Source organism: Lycium ferocissimum, chromosome 10 (genome assembly GCF_029784015.1).
Source record: "Lycium ferocissimum isolate CSIRO_LF1 chromosome 10, AGI_CSIRO_Lferr_CH_V1, whole genome shotgun sequence".
Lineage (NCBI taxonomy): Eukaryota > Viridiplantae > Streptophyta > Magnoliopsida > Solanales > Solanaceae > Lycium > Lycium ferocissimum.
Window position 1 is genome coordinate 28445708 of NC_081351.1, and position 18492 is coordinate 28464199.

General features: G+C 32.8%; 1 protein-coding gene across 1 annotated transcript; it reads right to left on the reverse strand.

Moving 5' to 3' along the window:
- Nucleotides 1-1468: 1468 nt before the first annotated feature.
- LOC132033185 (bZIP transcription factor 11-like) lies at nucleotides 1469-3126 on the reverse strand. The gene has a single exon (XM_059423076.1). The coding sequence runs from the start codon at nucleotides 2285-2287 to the stop codon at nucleotides 1787-1789; it is 501 nt and encodes a 166-aa protein (XP_059279059.1). The 5' UTR covers nucleotides 2288-3126; the 3' UTR covers nucleotides 1469-1786.
- Between the last annotated feature and the right edge of the window lie 15366 nt (nucleotides 3127-18492).

The window sequence follows — 18492 nt, forward strand, 5'->3', positions numbered from 1 at the left end:
TACAAAATATAAACGTATGGGTCAAATTTTACATTTATATTTTTTGAAATCACGATTTCAAATCCCAAATATATGATTTGGGATTTCATCTTGGAGATGAAATCGAGAGATGAAAATCGCTGATTTCATCTCATGATTTCATCTCAATAAAATCCATGTCCAAACGCCTACTGAGTACAAGAAGTACTTTCTGACTCTTAGTGAAGGACAAGGGACTACTTGTTGCAAGATTTTGAATTTACCATACCATGTGGTACCAGTATCTTTCATTGATTATACCACGCGGTTTTGGTACATGATGCCTGTTCAGAGTACTAAATGAACTTAATTTATTGAATAAGAAAGTACTACTAAAACCTTCAAATTAATAATCTATTAACTTGTATCTTTGGCATTCTAGATCCAAATATTATTTGCACGTTCAGTGTTTATACCAAAGTTACCACAATCAAATGATAAATTAAGGTTAAATACGTACTCCATCAACTAACCATTCTTAAGTGATGAAAGGGTGTATTCAAAAGGGTTATAAATGGTTAGAATTGGAAAGCGATTCGAAGCTACTAGTACAATGGATTAAGAATATTTCAAATCCTCCATGGAGTATCAACGATTCCATTACGAAGATCAAGTGATCTTCTAAAACGAGATCGAACATTGTTATAGAGAGGATCCAAATATCAAGCGGGGACTTGCCTGCAGCACCATAACTTGGATTACTGAATTTCAGGACTTACCAAAAGAGGTAAGGGGTGAACTGAAAATGGACAGATTTCAGATGCCGACAATGAGGAGAAATCTCATCAAGGGTCCTAATATGATCATAGATAGAAATTATGCCTTTGATGTTCCTTGATGTATATTTTGTACTCTTCATTTCATATTTTTGAAAGCTTAAAAGAAATCCTATCGTGCTTAGTATGGAACCTGTCCATACAAGATAGGTACAAAGGTGTAACACCTATGTTTTGATGCTTCTGTGCAGTCAATAAAAAAAGCCTCTCGGTGGAGAGGAGATTGATGAAAAAAAAAAGTGATGAAAGTATAAACACATATCAAGTTTCATAACCAACCTCTCTTATTAGAGAGAGAAAAGACAATTTCGATATGATCTTTCTAAAAGAATCTATTACTAATACTGGAATGCACCATTCTAGTATTGAGTAGCGTGATCAAGTCAAAGTCCTTCTTTCTTATTTTTGAATTTTGATTAGATTAATGTGTGCTCATATATATATATGGAAATAAATATCAGGTGCATGTAAGTTTTGTCGATGGAAAAGGGGCTTTAACCATATTTGTTTGGATCTCAAAGTATTGAGGAATTTGGTAAATTCCTAGCAACATAATACAGACTCTGATGAAATATATCGTGATCATCAGAACCATTTGGGAGGGCCAAGAGAGAATGGAGAAAAGATAGAGATCCACATCTAAAATAAAACACAAAAACAAGGAATAGCTATAGTACATTGAAACAACTTGCATTTATTAAAAATAGAAACACAATGCATTCACAACCATTCATTCCAATATATCAATACATGACCCCTTTTTTACACATGCCCAAAGATCAGTCAGCTCATCCTCTTTGACTGCTCACATTTTACATTAATCTTATTCTAATAGTCCTAATAACTCATAACATTACTCAACTCTTACTAATAATAATAAAACAAAATAATAAACAAAGATACCACTGATAAAATAACCCTTCCACTCATCATCATCACAACAACCACCATTAATTGAACATTACACCACCATGAAAAAGTTAAAAACAAAATCAATACTGATAGAGCATATCAGCATTAGCCATAATTGGCTGGTTGACATACATCATGTTCCATGAATTGTTCATCAAAGTCTCAGAACAAATCTGAAAATCATCGAACACTCCATTAATATTATTATTAACGTTGTTGTTGGTGTTGTTGGAATTGATGTAACTGAGGATTTCATTAAGAGATTGCAACCTTTGACTTAACTCCATCATTTGAGCCCTTAAAACAGAATTATCTGCCTCAACATTAGCGTACTGTGCTGTTGTCATGTTGATGCTGTTAAGGATGTTGTTGTTTTCCTTCTTGAGTTGTGTCACTTGGGCTAATAAATCATCAAGATGTTTCTGTTTTCTCATTCTTGATCTCCTTGCTGATTCTCGATTCGATTGCATTCTCTTTCTTTTCCTTTCATCAACCACCATTAAAACCTGCAAATCTTCTTCAGAACCCGAGTTCTGAATCTGTGTTGAACCTGATGAATTTCCACTAGAAGTAGCCATCATAAAATAAGTAGTAGTAGTATTGTATATGTACAGCTATTAAAATTTTAGGCCCTGGAAAAAAAAGTACTAATTATATGGTATACTAGATTAAGTAATTTAACTATGGATCAAGATATATTTTATGGGGAAGTGATGAACTCTGAGAACATATAAAACCAGTATAGGAAACAAACTGAGAAAGATTGAACAAGATGGGTTCTACGTCTAAGTGATGAACTGATAATAAAACCGGAACGAAGGATTTCACTAAGAACTGGAGACATGAATCTTGAACATGAATAAATTTCTATGCAGCATTAATTTTTTGCACAACAAAGTAACAGAGAGTCCTTAACAAATTGGTATAAAAAGTTTGGATCTTTAATGGTTTTCACCCTCAAAGATTAAAAACATAGATGATAAAAGCTTAGATCTTTAATGGGTTTCAGCCAAATAGACTAAAATCCTAGAAATTGGAGAAAAGATTGGATCTTTAATGGAATTCAGCCACAAAAGAAGGAAAAAACTTGGATCTTTAATGGGTTTTAACCACAAGGATTAAAAACCAAAAAAATCAAAGCCTAAAAGGAGCAGATTTGGAAAAAAAGATGGGATTTTTAATGAGTTTTAGCCACAAAGACTAAAAACCAAGAAATCAAAGCCTAACAAAGAGCAGAAACTGGTGGAGAAAACAAGAAAAAGAGCCAAAGAAGAAAATATCAGAAAACTCAAAAGAGTAAGCAAAGGAGAAGAAGAAGAAGAGGAAGGAATGATACTTGAGATTGTGGGTTAATTTAAAGGCCCAAAAAGGTAGGCAAGAGAGAAAAAAAAAATCATCAAGAAAATAATAAACAAGTGGGCGGTGCAGGGGATAGGTGGGCGTGGGTGGGTGGGGAAAAAAGTGAAGGGCAAAGGAATCTTCAAAGGAGAGTTGATGGTTTTTTTTTTTTTTGGAATTTGAAGGGTGGAGATTAAAGATCATAACACAAATGTACAATTCCAGCTGTGTCTGTTGTCTATTTATGAAATCAATGAGTGTTAAAAGTACTGACGAATTTTACGAATCTGACGTATTTTTAATTTTATTAGCCTTGTTTTCACCACCTACATACCTTGTCTCCTTGTGATTTTTACTGTTATGGGATATTTTTTAGGAAACGGGGCAGAATTCTCCGTTACAAATTTGGATCAAAACTACCCCTCCCGTCGTTAAGGTTTTTAAATACTCCTGTCTTAATGAAAATTTTTAATATAATCCGATTCAACTAAATAAAAAACCCACATGGGTTACCCGCTCCTGTGCCTAGTGGCTACAGATGTAGGACTCGAGAACAAGTTGGTCGCACATGAATTTTTTAAATAGTTGGGTCAGGTTTGAAAATGAAATCGAATTATATTTGGGATTTTCGTTAAGATAGGAGTATATTTGAAAACTTTAATGACGGAAGGGATATTTTTCACCCAAATTTGTAACAGAAAATATTTTTAGCCCTTTTTTCAAAATAAAGAGGCATTTTTTACCCTTTTCCCTTCTTTTTCTTTTTACTTTAACTGACTTGATGGGTTAGTTGAATGTCGCTAAGGTAACCGTAAATTTTCTTTTCTTGGTGGAATTTGCCATAGAAATTAACGAGGAAAAGGAAGATATAATAAAGGAAAAGTTTTCTGATTATTTAAGAATGGAATTTCTGTACACACACATGAATTTACTTTAGAACATATGGACTTCAATAAGTTACGATTGTCGTATAAGAAGCATATTATTAAATATAAAACGGAAAATTTGGCCATAAAGTGTTTTCGAAGTCATATGAAAATGTGAGTTTTTTCCAAAAAAAAAAATTAAACTAAAATGGAAAAACTTATATATAAAATGGAACTTAAAGAGTAATATTTAATTTGGAAGATATTACTGAAAGAAAATTGGAAGGTATTTACACAAATAAAAATTCCTTGACGGTGGTACCATTACAATTCTTTCTTCATTATAGGGGAAGTATATGAACTAAATTTTTCTCTTAATAATGGTTGACGCGTTTAAAGAATCAACATATATAACATATAGAGAATTCAGAATGAAATTTAAGAAGTAAAATTGGGTTCATACTGAATCATGTTGTCATGTGATAAGGTTCCAGCCCCTTCCACTTAGTAATATAAAAAATTAATTTCAAGTACACTCCCCTTAATTACTTGGCTTGAAGATTTGTTTTTTGTTTCCAACCTTTAACTAAAAAATATGATCAATGAATGAGTTAATGGAGTGGATGAGTAGTAATTACCACTTCAATTTTCTGGACAAAATACCCAATGGTTCCACTTTGAATTAGTGCATTATTTATTCATTTTTTGGGTATAATTTTAAGTTTAATATTTTTAAAAGTTAATGACACATGTCATGGCTAGAGTGGGCCGTGACATTATTTGAAATTATGTCATAAAAATATATACGAGCTGGGAAGAAAAATACATATTAATTCTAAGACATTAGTCTAAAAAGTCACGTAACTTAAGCACTTACCCTCGTGTTAACAAACTGCAGACTGTAAGTACTGATAGAAAATATACTGTCGTTAATAAGCAACTCAATTATAGTCACTAATACAGTTTGACAAACGAGGACCACCGAATAAATAGACCCTATTTGTTTAGTTATTTTTAAACAGTAGTGCCAAAACAATGCGACTAAGAGAATCATGTGATTTTAATATGTAAAAAGAGATGCATTGAGGCATAATCCAACCCTTTTTAGAGTTTAGACCACTATCAGTTGGATTCCTGCAACAATAATATTTTATTTACATGCAGTTTTAAAGGTAAATCAGCGGCATTCGGGTCTTCTTAATACGTAACTATTATGAATTTAATTATATATATCGTTAGTGTAAAAAAATTCGCACTATAAAATGTTATTAGCTCAATATTAGTCCACTAAATGTAGAAAGATACATAAGCATTCAAGGAAAAATTAGCATCCAGAATAATGTTTTTTGTTTGATTTGCCGATCGTGAGTAGTACAATAATTTTTGGTTTAATAATATTAAGTCAAAATCATGCTAAACGTTTGTCAACTACATTTTTTTAGTCTAAATTGTTTACCCCGAATTCGGATAATCAATTAAATTTGTGAGTAGGTATAGGATATGTGGTTAGCGCTCAATCTATTCGATGGAAAATATATATATAGGTATGATACGAAGAAAGTAATAATAATGCGAGATCCGCATGTAGATTCGTGTATCTAATAACATATGAATATTGCTTGATTGGATAGATTTAGGATATGAACACAATGAATCCGGACAAAATCCGATATTGAGGAGAGAGATTTGTATATATTTGCTAATACAAAGTGTTCTTTATCTCCCGGAGCCGGCCACCCCACAAAGGAGGGGATGCCCCATATTTATAAGTGTTGCGCGTGGGCCGTACGACGTGGTAATAAAATAATAATAACAAGGACGAACGGCTCGAACGGATTTGGTGGGATTAGGCGCGGCGCCGTCGACACACGCATGGTTGGTGGTTGACCATGGCGAGGACGCTGCGACGCGTGGCTCACGTGCGGCGGCTATCTTTGGACCAATGGCCACACGGACCAACGGCCACACGGACCAACGGCGTGCGGACCACCACTGCCGGACCAACGGCCCCGACGGTCTCGGCGATAAAGGTGGTGGACCAAATGGTGTCCTTGCTCGGCCCTCCGGTCGAAAGCTCCTCGGTTTAGGCTCGAATGTCATCGGCACGTTACTCTCTTCCTTCCCTCGGTCCTCGTTTCGTCGGTTTACGTTATATCCGGTTTTTACCGTATACATAAATATCGTTGATTTTTGTTAGATAAGCTATTAGTTCAATTCAATCCGCTATATGTTTCGACACGGCATATGAATATTTTAACGAATATTAAATTTTGAATTAATAATTTTAGAAGTCCAGTAAATTGGGTGCTAAAAACTTTAAGATCGCATCCATCAAATTTAAATATTACATTCTCACCTATTCAAGTTGATTGCAAATAAAAGTCTCCTTTTCTTCCTTACCTTTTTCTTTTCTTTTATTTATTTTATTTTATTTTTTGGTTCTCCATCTTTAAGGATACAAATAAGAAACAACAATGGATCGAGGTCAGTATTATTTGTGCCGAGAAAAAAAAAAAAAAAAAACATAGTTGTAGTTGTAGAATATAATCAGGATAAGAATTTAGAAAGTTCAACAAACACATTAACGAAAATAGTATAAGAGAAACCCCATGAGTGGGTTCTTCTAGAGACCGTAACTGTTCAAAGATCTATGAAGATCAATGAAATAAAAATTAGAGTCCCACCATTTTGATATGATGGTGAAAGGTCTTGTTTATGATGAGAAAGCCACGTTATATTAGTCGTTGCTTGATATTCGTTATGTTTTAATTTAAATTTCTTAATTTGATTAGATAGTAAATTTAAAAAATTAAGAATGATAAATCTTATGATCTTAAAAATGTCACATAATATGTCGGAATTAAAAAAAAATATCAAATATAAAAAAATATTTTTTAATTAAACAAATTAAAAAGGAGAATATAACACTTGAATTAAAACGGAGGAAATATATAACTTTCCAAATAAAATCTGCCTTTTTGTTTGGGGGTAGGGGACCTCCATTTTGCCCTTAGCCCTAAGTCTCTATTGAAATTTTATCGCTTTTATTGCTAGTGATACTATGACCTAAAAGTTTGTGGTTGGCTATCAATGTTTGTTGTCCTTTTTCCTATCCTTCTTCATTTTCTTTTCTTTTTATTTTTTCCATTAATTTTGGAAGTATTGATGCCTTATGATTGCACTTCGTTTTCTAAGATAGTTGGTGTTTCTTTGTCACCATTATATTTCAAGTTTACGACCTCAAATATATTAACAAGAATTTAATTTGTATATTTACAAGGTCTTAAAGTTGAATCGTAGTTAGTTCATTTTGTAATCCACTATTTCTTTCACCAATATAGTCCATCACCTGATCAAATAATCAAACTGCTAGTTAATGTGGTCTACCAGTTATACCAAGTTTTCTTAAAACTAATTAACGGGACTTTTATTTTCAAAAAGTATTCAAAAACCTTCTAACTGAAACTACTCTAAAAAAATTACATAATTAATTAACTGTAGCACATATTCATATATCATAATCGAGGTTTGATTGCTACTCTCGTGAAAGCGTCATGCATGTGTTGCACGAGATGGACCACGAGTCCGGAACCAAAATGACTCAATAAAAATCCAAGTGAACCAAAGTACTCCCAAAAAAAAATTTGGTACAAAAGTACCTACTGCGCTAAACAATATTTCTCTCTCTCCCCTATACCGCAGTAAAATGCTGCGCTATATCACCCACCATAAAACCCGATCGGGTTCCACCACTGATCCCTCCAGTGGCAAAAAACAATTTCAAAAACGTCATTGGAGGCGATTTCAAGGTGGTCCCCACATCAAAATACATCGTTTTCTATTCATTTTTAGTCGGAAAAGTTTAGATTCTCAGTATATTCGAAGTCGAAGCGATTTACAAAAATTTCGAATTTTGAAAAAAGCGGCGTACAACTTGATTAACACAACCCTACAAAAATCTTCGATTAAGGTTTTCTACTATGAACTTTTGTTATTACTTTGTCATATACATTATATTCTAAGCATGTTTAACATTTAATCGTCGTTAATTTCCAAAAAAAAAAAAAATCAAATTTCATTTTTTTTTTGTTTGATCGGGCTGGGCAGTGGCTTTTGCCACTGTTCCAATTTTTTTTTTTTTTTTGGCTAATTCATTATTTGTTAAATGTTTATGAATTGTTAATTTGTTAAATCTTTATGAATTGTTAATTTGTTATATGTTTATGAGTTGTTAATTTGTTAATTGTTTATGAATTGTTTAATATAGTAATGTACTATTATTTGTAAAATATCCAATTATTAATTAATTAGTTGTTAAATATTGATTATGAATTGATATTTTGTTAATTATTAATGAATTATTATTTTGTTAATTGATTATGAATTGTTAAATCTATATTATTTTAAAAGCATAAATGCATATGTTAAATAAAAAAAATTATCTAAAAAAGAATAGTTAAAGTTCTTCTTTTAATATTTATGTTCATGGAAATAAAAATTATTATGAATGTCATAAATACACACGTTAACGATAAAATGCAAAGTTTGTAGGAAAATATGTGGTCGACGAATATACTCTTTTAGTCTAATTTTATCATCTTTGTGTTGGCTATTTGGTCAGCTAAAAATATATCACATATTCAAAATAGAGTTCTAAACAAATATTACTGCTGAATTTCGATTCCCAAACTAATCAAATTAAAAGTTTTTGCCATCACATAATTGAAAATCCCATGTCCTTACTATCACATATTAAATTACTGCACATTTAATATGACGAAAGTTATGTTGAAAATAATTATTTTCTTCCAATATTTGGTTGGAGAGTGAAAATAATTTTTGGAAAAGACTATCTAATAAAGATTGATAACAAAATTACCAAATCAAATATTCAGAATCGTGCGAGGAAGTAAATATTTGATTTTTATACATTTAAAATAAATATTTTATTCAAGATAATAAGTAGATATTATTTTTTTCAAGTTGCTTATCAATAGAATATAAATAATATTATAAAAATTGACAAGAAATATTCGTGCAACGCACGTACATAAAGACTACCCCCAAAATATAGTAATCTCCTATTATGTTAATTATGCCATTGTTACTTTATTTATTTTTGAAATTGTTTATCCCATGTTAATTATTCACAAGATATAATACAACATAATTCACATATTCCCTACAAATTATTAATTAGTTAATATAATTTCTCTTTAATTTCAATAATGACTAATTTAGTTTGTACGGACCTCGACTCTTTCATGGATCGAATGTTGCCCTCGGGGCCGATGATCACCGGGAGCCGATGATAGATCGATATTGTCTTTGCAAGGCAATCATAGGTCGAGAGTTATTATGGCTGGTACTTATAGGGATATAGGGATATCGACTAGGCTCGGTCCCGTGGGGACGGGGAGAGCGTGGACTGCTTTTACGCGGCGCCCCCCACGCCCACGTCTTAGAGATATTGTTTCGAGGGCGGCATCTATCGTTGCGTGTCCGTTGGTCGGGTACAGCATGATTGAACGCTCATTACGGCCATGGTTGAGCAGTGGAGGCCGGAGACACATACCTTCCATCTTCGCACCGGTGAGGCCACGATTACACTTTAGGATGTGGAGGTTCTCTTTGGATTGCGGGTAGATGGAGAGCCATTATACACTCGGTACGATCCTCCTCCTGGTAGTACATGGGTGACAAAGTTGATTAGGCTCACCCACTTCGTGCCTGGTGCCGAGGGCTAGATGTCGGGACAGAGTCGGGTTCAGATTAGTGCACTCTGCACTTATTTGGAGGGTCTGGATCCTGTTGAGGACGGCACCCAGCAGGACGTTGTTGATCGTCATACCTATTTATTATATTCGGGGGAATCTTGTTCCCGAACTGATCGGGTGCCTTTGTCAGTTTACGATATTTGGTCTTCTTGGAGCATACGGGTAGCAGGAGACTACGGTTTGGGGCGGTGTTGTTTTGGCGTACCTTTACAGATGCTTATGTCGAGCGTCTATTGGTGCTGTCAGCGATGTGTGTGGATTTTTTGCTCTTCTCCTAGTAATATTTTAAGTGTGCGTTCCTTTAATGTAAATAAACCTCTTGAAACGACGACTAAAAAATCGTATTTTCTAATATCGCTTACAGTTATGGGCGTGAGAAAGGATGCTGCCTTTTCAGCCCGTACCTAGGCATCACCTCGGTATTGACATGCCTTATGCGAGGAGCTGGACTGCGGGTTTTAACCGGGATGTGGATATGCACCACAGTATTCTTTCATTCCGGGACTAGCTTGATCATATGACGGACGATGCGGTAAAACTATTTAACTTTACATTATTAATTTAATTAAATGTCTTTTCTACTTGGTGATCACTGATTTGTATTTATATGTTATGCAGCTATTTATATGGACGTCGTACGCTGCTATATTAGATGGGTTGCCAGCCTTTTACAGGGCAGGTCAGGGGGTTTGGAGGTCGTGGTGTCCATTGATACACCTGGACATCGTTGAGGACCATATGCCCTAGCGCGTCTTACGAGAGTTTGGACATACACAGAGTATACCCCCTGACATTCGTCATGAGCTCCGACACTACTAGCGGGTCGATTGGGCCGCCGTTGATGATGAATTTTTGGCTTTCATGCTTGTCCATCTCCACCGTTGGGAGAACAGGTTGGGCACTTTAGCGGTGATCGGCCATTTGACTCCCATTCAGGATCACATGCGCTGGTATCATCAGATCACATGCCGATTGATCGGCAACCCAGCTTTGCGTTCCGCAAGGAATGTAGGATACTCAGCACTCACGGGGCAGTACGAGGCATTGGTAAGTTTATTGTATTTAAATTTATTTAATTTTATTAATTGTTACGTTTTAATTTTTATTTATTTTTTTGTTTTTTACTGTTGAACACAAATGCAGCTGGTGGCCGTACAACGATTACGCATGTTGGGGCTAGAGCATATGCCTTACCCCGGGCTTGTAGGGCTTGCGGCGGAGATGGTATGGATATCCGAGGATGGTATCCGTGACGAAGGTTTAGGCGCGTAAAGGAGCTTGTTCAGGGGCGATTATGAGCCGGCGCCGGAGGAGGACACAGTGTTGCCGGAAGGAAAGGCCGTGTTGCCGAAGGATGCGATGCGCGTAGAGGACGACGGTCTTTGTTGCTAGAGGACACGGTGGTGGAGGACACCATCGGTAGATTGGCGGTGAGGCCACTCCCGTTCCGGATGACGTTCCCGTTCTAGTCCATCCATGACCTTTCCGGCCGGTGGCGGCTCGGCAGGACGATCGTCTACGTTTACACGGCGCTCTGTTTCTTTGAGATACACCGGGTCTTTATCGCGGCCAGAGCTAGAATGCATACATGGAGGAGCGTGATAACGTCGATTAGGGCGGTGTTACGCGCTTTCATTGGTGATGACCACCACAGCGAAATTTAGAGGACCCGGGTTCTTCAACCGATGAGTTTCTAATCCCGGTTAGTATTTAAAATACTTATTTGTTCATTTAAATTACTTATTTTAAATATATATATATATATATATATATATATATATATATATATATATATATATATATATATATATATATATAATAATAATAATATTTTATATTTTAGGATTCGGTGCTAGCGGGTCCACCAGAGCGACCCACTCAGGCATTTTCTCATGGGCCTGCTGAGCCAGCAGTGTCTTTCCATATGACTGTCGAGCCACAGGTAAGCTTTTTATTAAAATTAATTTTTTTCAATATAAGGTCAATATTTAAAATACATATTTGATTATTTAAAGTACTTATTTTAAACATATATGTTACTTATTATTTCATTTTTTTATATTTTTAGGATTCGGAGCAGTGGGTCCTGACAAGGCACCCATTCAGATCCTACTCATTGGTCTGCTGCTTGCAGTGTCTTCTCATGAGACTATCGGCAATGCAAGCTTTTACTTAAAATCAATTTTATTCAATATAAGGTGAATATTTATTTAATTTTTATAACCTTTATTTGGACTTCGAACAGCATCTCGTCCAGGAGACTACCTCATATTCTGCCCCAGACCCATCTAAGAAGCCTACTCAGGCACCTGTTGATACACAGGTTTGATTATTCAATAACCGTTAATGTATTTAATATAAATAAGAAATGGTACTAATTATTATATATTTTTCAGGTTCATCCTTCGGCACTCGCAGTGTCAACTCCTGACGCGGAAGAGGTCGAGTTTCGAGACCCCGCTCAGCCTGAGGTTCTGAGCATGCCAGCGGGACTAGATCCCAAGAAAAAGTACGTTCTAGTCAAGGGCGCAAGGGCTAGGGGGAGAGGAGATGATCATGACTTGGAGCACCCGGTTATTAAGAGGAAGAAGGGCGATGGAGATGACGGCGAGGGCTGTGGGGATGGTACGAGCCTTAGGCCTAAGGATAGTCTCAGGACTCATGGACCACCTTCATTCAAAGGATGCATAATTGGTGGTCTTAATTCTTTAAGCGATTATCTCTAATGGACCATATAATAAGAATAATTAGGATGGAGTTCAAGGACCATTTAAGTAGAAAAATAACTTTCTGTGAAATAGAATTATATGACAATCATCTTAGGTAAAAAAATGAACTCCGTTAATTTATATACATGTCCTAGTTTATTGGGATTAGGCCATTAGGGTAATGATAAAGTACTAAAAAAGACAGACATGGAAAAAAGTTACTCCGTATTATATAGTGGGAGTACATACATATAGCTAAGACAAGCAAATATGGGCAAACATATCATTTTACACATGACTTGATTAAATAATTGCACGATAGAATAACTTTGTAAAAACAAAATTCTATGTCGATTTTGACGAAGAAAAGAAACTTAACGTGTTGGAATCAAGATTCATGCAAGTTAAAGTAGAATGACAATAGCAGTAATTTAGACTCGAAACACTAAAGCCTAGATACCTATGTTTTTAAAGGAATATGCTTCAATGCCTAAACTTTCTTTTTTCTTAGCTTTAATTCAGTTAAATTCAGTTTAATATTCCATAATGCCAACAAGCCCCTAATATAATAAAAACAAAATTTAGTTTTTACACACTACAGTGTAATTTTAAAAAGTAAAACCATTTCCTGATTTTAGCTTATCGCATCAGATATTATACTCCATGTTTTGTGCACTTATAGTAGCAAATGACATGTCATATGAAAAATCTAAAAATAACATATAAAATATCTTAAATGATCATTTTCTTATAAGTTATAACCATTGAAGATCGTTCCTGCGTTTTTTGACTTTTTTCCTCTCTCTTCGAGCATGATTAAATATTCTTTTTTTTTTTTCAACAATATTTTTAAAACTGAAAAGAACAGGAGAAGGGGGAGAAATAAAAATGCTTTTTCTAGACTAAGTACAAATGGTCGGTTTGTGGGACCATAAAGGTCCTACCTGAAAAGAGAAAAAGAGAAAAATGGTGACTTTGATTTCGAAGTAGTACTTTTTTGCAAATGGGACCCTAACAGTAACAGAAGTATAGATGTAGAACTTATACATATCAGGCAGAAATTTCACATGGGCCTAAAAAGCAATACTTGTAAATAGGGGTCCCCAAAAGATTATGAGACCTTTTACAAACGTTCACTTTCTTTTCACTACTTATATAAGGAAGGTTTTGGTTTTCTTCCTTCTTGCAAGTTGAAGCATCTATTAGCTTTATTTATGTCTTTTCCCTTGTTTTCGCATAATCGTGAACAGTGAATTTGATTACAATTCTTTTTTTGGATTTCAGATATATTTTTTGGAGTCCAGAGCCTAAAAGGCACTAAAATGCACAAAATAAACCAAAAGGGGTTTCCATTCCACAATATACCAAAAGGGGTATAACGTGGAGAATTGACGTTATATCCCCAAAATTTTTCACGTCGTACAAAAAAAAAAATTAATTTAAAAGTGTAACGTGGATCGATCCACGTTATACAAAATTTATAATTTTTATAACGTGGATCACCCAAAATTATACAATGTTTTCATCTTCCCATTTCATTCATTAATACACGACAAAGATGACTATTCCCATTTCATTCTAATAGTCATATATATTGTATAACACATCAATCCACGTTCTACAATATATATATATATATATATATATATATATATTTTACCCCCTCCCACCCCCCAACGTTTTACAAAAATAGTTTGTAAGACATTGGCGGATTTAAATTACATCTAGTTGTTTTTTTAATAAAAAGTATTTAGGTGATTTTTTAATTTTAACTCAAACATACGCCACAAGTCATATAATAATTAACTCAAACAAATATTTTTAACTCATACAATAATTAAATATGTGTTATATATATGTGAACATTAAAAAAATATTAAAATATAAGTTAAATAAATGTCACACATTATTTTTAAATGTTAAATTACATACGTTATTAAACGCAGAAGACATATTATATATTCTTGAAAGATTAGATTTAGGAAACAACGATCGTACAACTTAGGAAAAAAAAAAAAAGTTACAACAATCTGAAAATATTTCAGAATGCCGATTCTTGTTATGACATGTTTAATTTGAGTTAAATCTACTACACTTCCTAGCCATGCAAAAACAGATTAATTCTTTTGTATTGTAATTCGTTTTGTTGTTGCTTGTTGTTCTTATGTTTTTTCCTAAGTTGTAAAATCGTTGTCTCTATATAATCTTTCAATATATATAATATGTCTTACATGCTTTGATAACATATGTAATTTAACATTTACTACTCGAAATGTGTGACATTTATTTAACTTATATTTTAATATTTTTTTTAAGTTAAGATATATATAACACATATTTAATTATTGTATGAGTTAAAATATTTGTGTACTTTATTATTATATTGTTATGTTAGTTAAAAGTTTCATAAATCACCGAAATTTTTTTTTTAAAAAACAACGAGTTAATTTAAATCGCGAACGTCTTACACACTATTTTTGTAAAACTGCCTCTGAGCACATGGGCTATATATATATATATATATATATATATATATATATGACTATTAACAATGAAACAATAATACGTCTTTGTGTATTAATGAATGAAATGGGAAGATGAAAACATTGTATAACGTGGATAAGATGAAAACATTGTATAACGTGGAATGATCCACGTTATACTTTTAAATTAATTTTTTTTTTTGTCCAAAAAAAAATATAACGCCTCCACGTTATATTTTAAGACGTAGAAGTTAAATAAATTTTGGTTTATTTTGATTTTAGTTTTCTCGATGATGATGAACAATGATGACAATTAGCGTGTAGGCACGGGCGGATTTAGAGGGTGAACACCCCCACAAAAAATTACAGCATATATATAGGGTAGATTTTCTGTGTTTATGTATGTATATTAACTTTTGGATACCCTGAAAAAATGCAAAAGTTTAATCCAAATTTAAAATTGTCTCTAGATCCTGGATTGGATATTTTAACATTATTTTTTATAGGCGAGATTATTCTTGGAACCCCCGAACTTGTCGATTTTTACTCTTGAGACACCTAAACTATGAGTTGCAAAATTATCCCCCCGAACGAAATATGATAGTTACCCCCACCAGATCTAACCCATGGTCGTGTGACACAGAAAAATTTTTTGTCCATGTGGCATTTTTTAAGGATAAAATATATAGTTTTTACCTTTTTAAGTTCACCAATTATTTAGATCATCTTTTTTGGGCCAAATCTGTAAAAAAAGAACTTGAAACAACAATATTTTGACTATACTTTTTTTTTATTTGGCTAAAGATAATGATATTCTAATCAAGTTATTTTTATATATTTGGCCGGAAAAAGAAGAAATACACGATGGAAAGCAAATAATCATTATATCTAAAAAGAAATAAATCAAATATCAACCAAATATTTTAAGAATTTGACCCAAAAAAAATAATGTAGAGTTGAAATAAATAGTAATTGCATGAAAAGTAAAATACACAATTTTTTTTTTTGTAGAAAATACACCGTCTAAATTTCATTACTTTTGCTAAACCTTCTTTTTATTTGGCTAAAATAAATAGAGTTTCAAAAGTTATTTAGGATTTGGATCCAAAAAAAGGAAAAAAAAACACATAGTTGAAATAAAAATCATTATATCTAAAAAGAAAAAAATACAATTGGGATAAAATATGCAATGAATATTAAGAAAACCAAAAAGAAACACAATTGGAAAAAATAAATCATTATATTGATTATGTGGCGATTAATAGTTGAAAAATACTCCACTTGGATCTTTTTTTTTTGACCCTTCCACTCCTTTGAGAGTGTTCACGCTTCTTCATTTTCTTAACTATATCATATTACCAAGTTTTTAAGCCAACGCAATTCTCTCACTAAATAAAAATCGACAAGTTCATCCTCATAATTTCTCCTATTAATTACTTCATAACTCACATTAGATCACCTTAATTATAAAAAAGCTTACTTCCTTTCCTCATTTTTTAGACCATTTAATTTGTATGGAATGAGCATTAGAAAAAAAAAAAAAAAAAAAAAAAAAGACAGGCTATGCCAACAATACGGAAGAGGGGAAATGTGCTTTTTCCTGAATAATTAGTCTTATTAATTTCATTTCTTAATTTAGTCTTTCCACAACCATAATCATTTTTATTCTCTAATTAAACTAAGCAATTAATACATATTAATACCTATGTTTTTCACCTTCTTATTGATTTTTGGTCATTTGCCGTTCAAGGGTCAACAACCACTTTAATCTCCAATTTAATTGAATAATTAATACATACTAATGTCTATTCATGTGCTATTGTCATTCCTCAATTCTGTAGTTTTTATTTTGTGCCTGAAAACCTGAAGTATTACAATTTTTGGTTTGAATCGACTAAAGAGTTATTTTGGCTTCCTAATTAAACGTGAGAATTAATGGATGTAAATGCATATCACCATAATTATATGATATATAACATAGGTTGCTCCTAATTTTTCCCATAATTGCAGCTTTTCATTCTTGTGCCTCTTTTCATTTTTCTTTGTTTAATAATTTTTTTTTCCAATTTTTCAGGCCTTATGCAGGGGAGTTTCTTTGCTTGCAGTTGTGCTTTCAGTTGAACACTTTTTTCCTTCATAATTTTCTCATTCGTGAGGTATACAATTCATATCATTATTCCTTTCGATCTAGTTTTTAAGTTGTATATGTGCATGCTTTATTTGAATTTTTTCCTCGATCATATGAGTTGAATAACTGTTAAGTTCTTCACTTTCTTATCTTTTCACAGTTTAAGTCGTGGCACTCTCTATGACTACAATATATATGTCTCTTTTTTTTTTCTTTTTTTTTTTTTTTCAATTCTTGATGTTCTTTCTCCGATCTCTTCCCTAACTATTACAATAGTTACCAAAGTCTTAAATTTTTATTGACATCAGTGTTTCTCTCATTTTAACTTCTAAGAAGACGACAACATTGATAAATGGAAGAATGAAGGCCACTTCTATGTTACTAAAGGGAAATAAGATCGACAAGAGATTGGAAAAACCAAGCCATAGTTGTGGTAATGTTTCCTATTAATATTTTCTTGGGGACTTACAAAAGTTAAAATTCGGAGCAATAAAATCAGATAATAAGAAATCTCAAGTCCCCAAGGAAAAATGATCAACAAGTCTTACTTTTTTGATGGCTTCTAAATGTGAGATGAAGAGATTAATATATAGAAAGAAGTGTTGTTTGGTTTGATAATATTCATGGTAACTCCTTCAAATTCTCCCAATATGTGCACTAACTGATTTGATCATTAATAGTTTAATTAGATTTTAAGTTTTGACGTTTAGCACTAATACACATATATCTTTCTTTCAAAGACTTGATGTTTAAACTAAACAGAGATTATTTTGCACTTAGCATTTTAGAGTTACATTATTCTCTTTGTTTCTCCTTTGATTTTCTTCTATTTACAGTATTGCACCAATAATTTTGGGGTAAAACGGTTTGCCTTATTTTTCACTTGATATTCAATAATTATCGTTATATAAACTTTTCTACTTGTATGAATATTTAAATTTTCGTGTTAACTTAATGCTAGAAGCAAAATTAAGATTTTAGTTAAGTTTAGACTTTAGTGTAATTAATTTGTACATTCCCTTTTTACCAGACAAATCCCATACAAAAAGACAGTTTTTTTTTTTTTTAAAAAAAACAAATTATACTCTAATAGGCATATTTAGAGGTGCAATTTGAGCCCATATTTAGAAAATTAGACCATTTTACCCACATGTTAGTGAGTTGGGTCACTCATATTTCAGGTGGGTAAATATGAGCTTCAAGTCTCTCTTTAACCCATAAAAATATGGGAAAAAAACATATATGTACATACTTAGAGGTTATATTTACGGAATATGACGATACTTTTCAGTTTACAAAATATATGAATAGATTTGTTACAAAATCTATACAAATCAGGTAAATTAAAAAGAATTAAATAAAACACATTAAATAAGGTAAGGAGATTGCTTTCATTATGTTATCCAATTTTCTATCTTTTTGCCTCCAATCAAAATTAAAATATATTGTGACTGATTTTCTCCATGCTCCCTTATTTCATCCACTT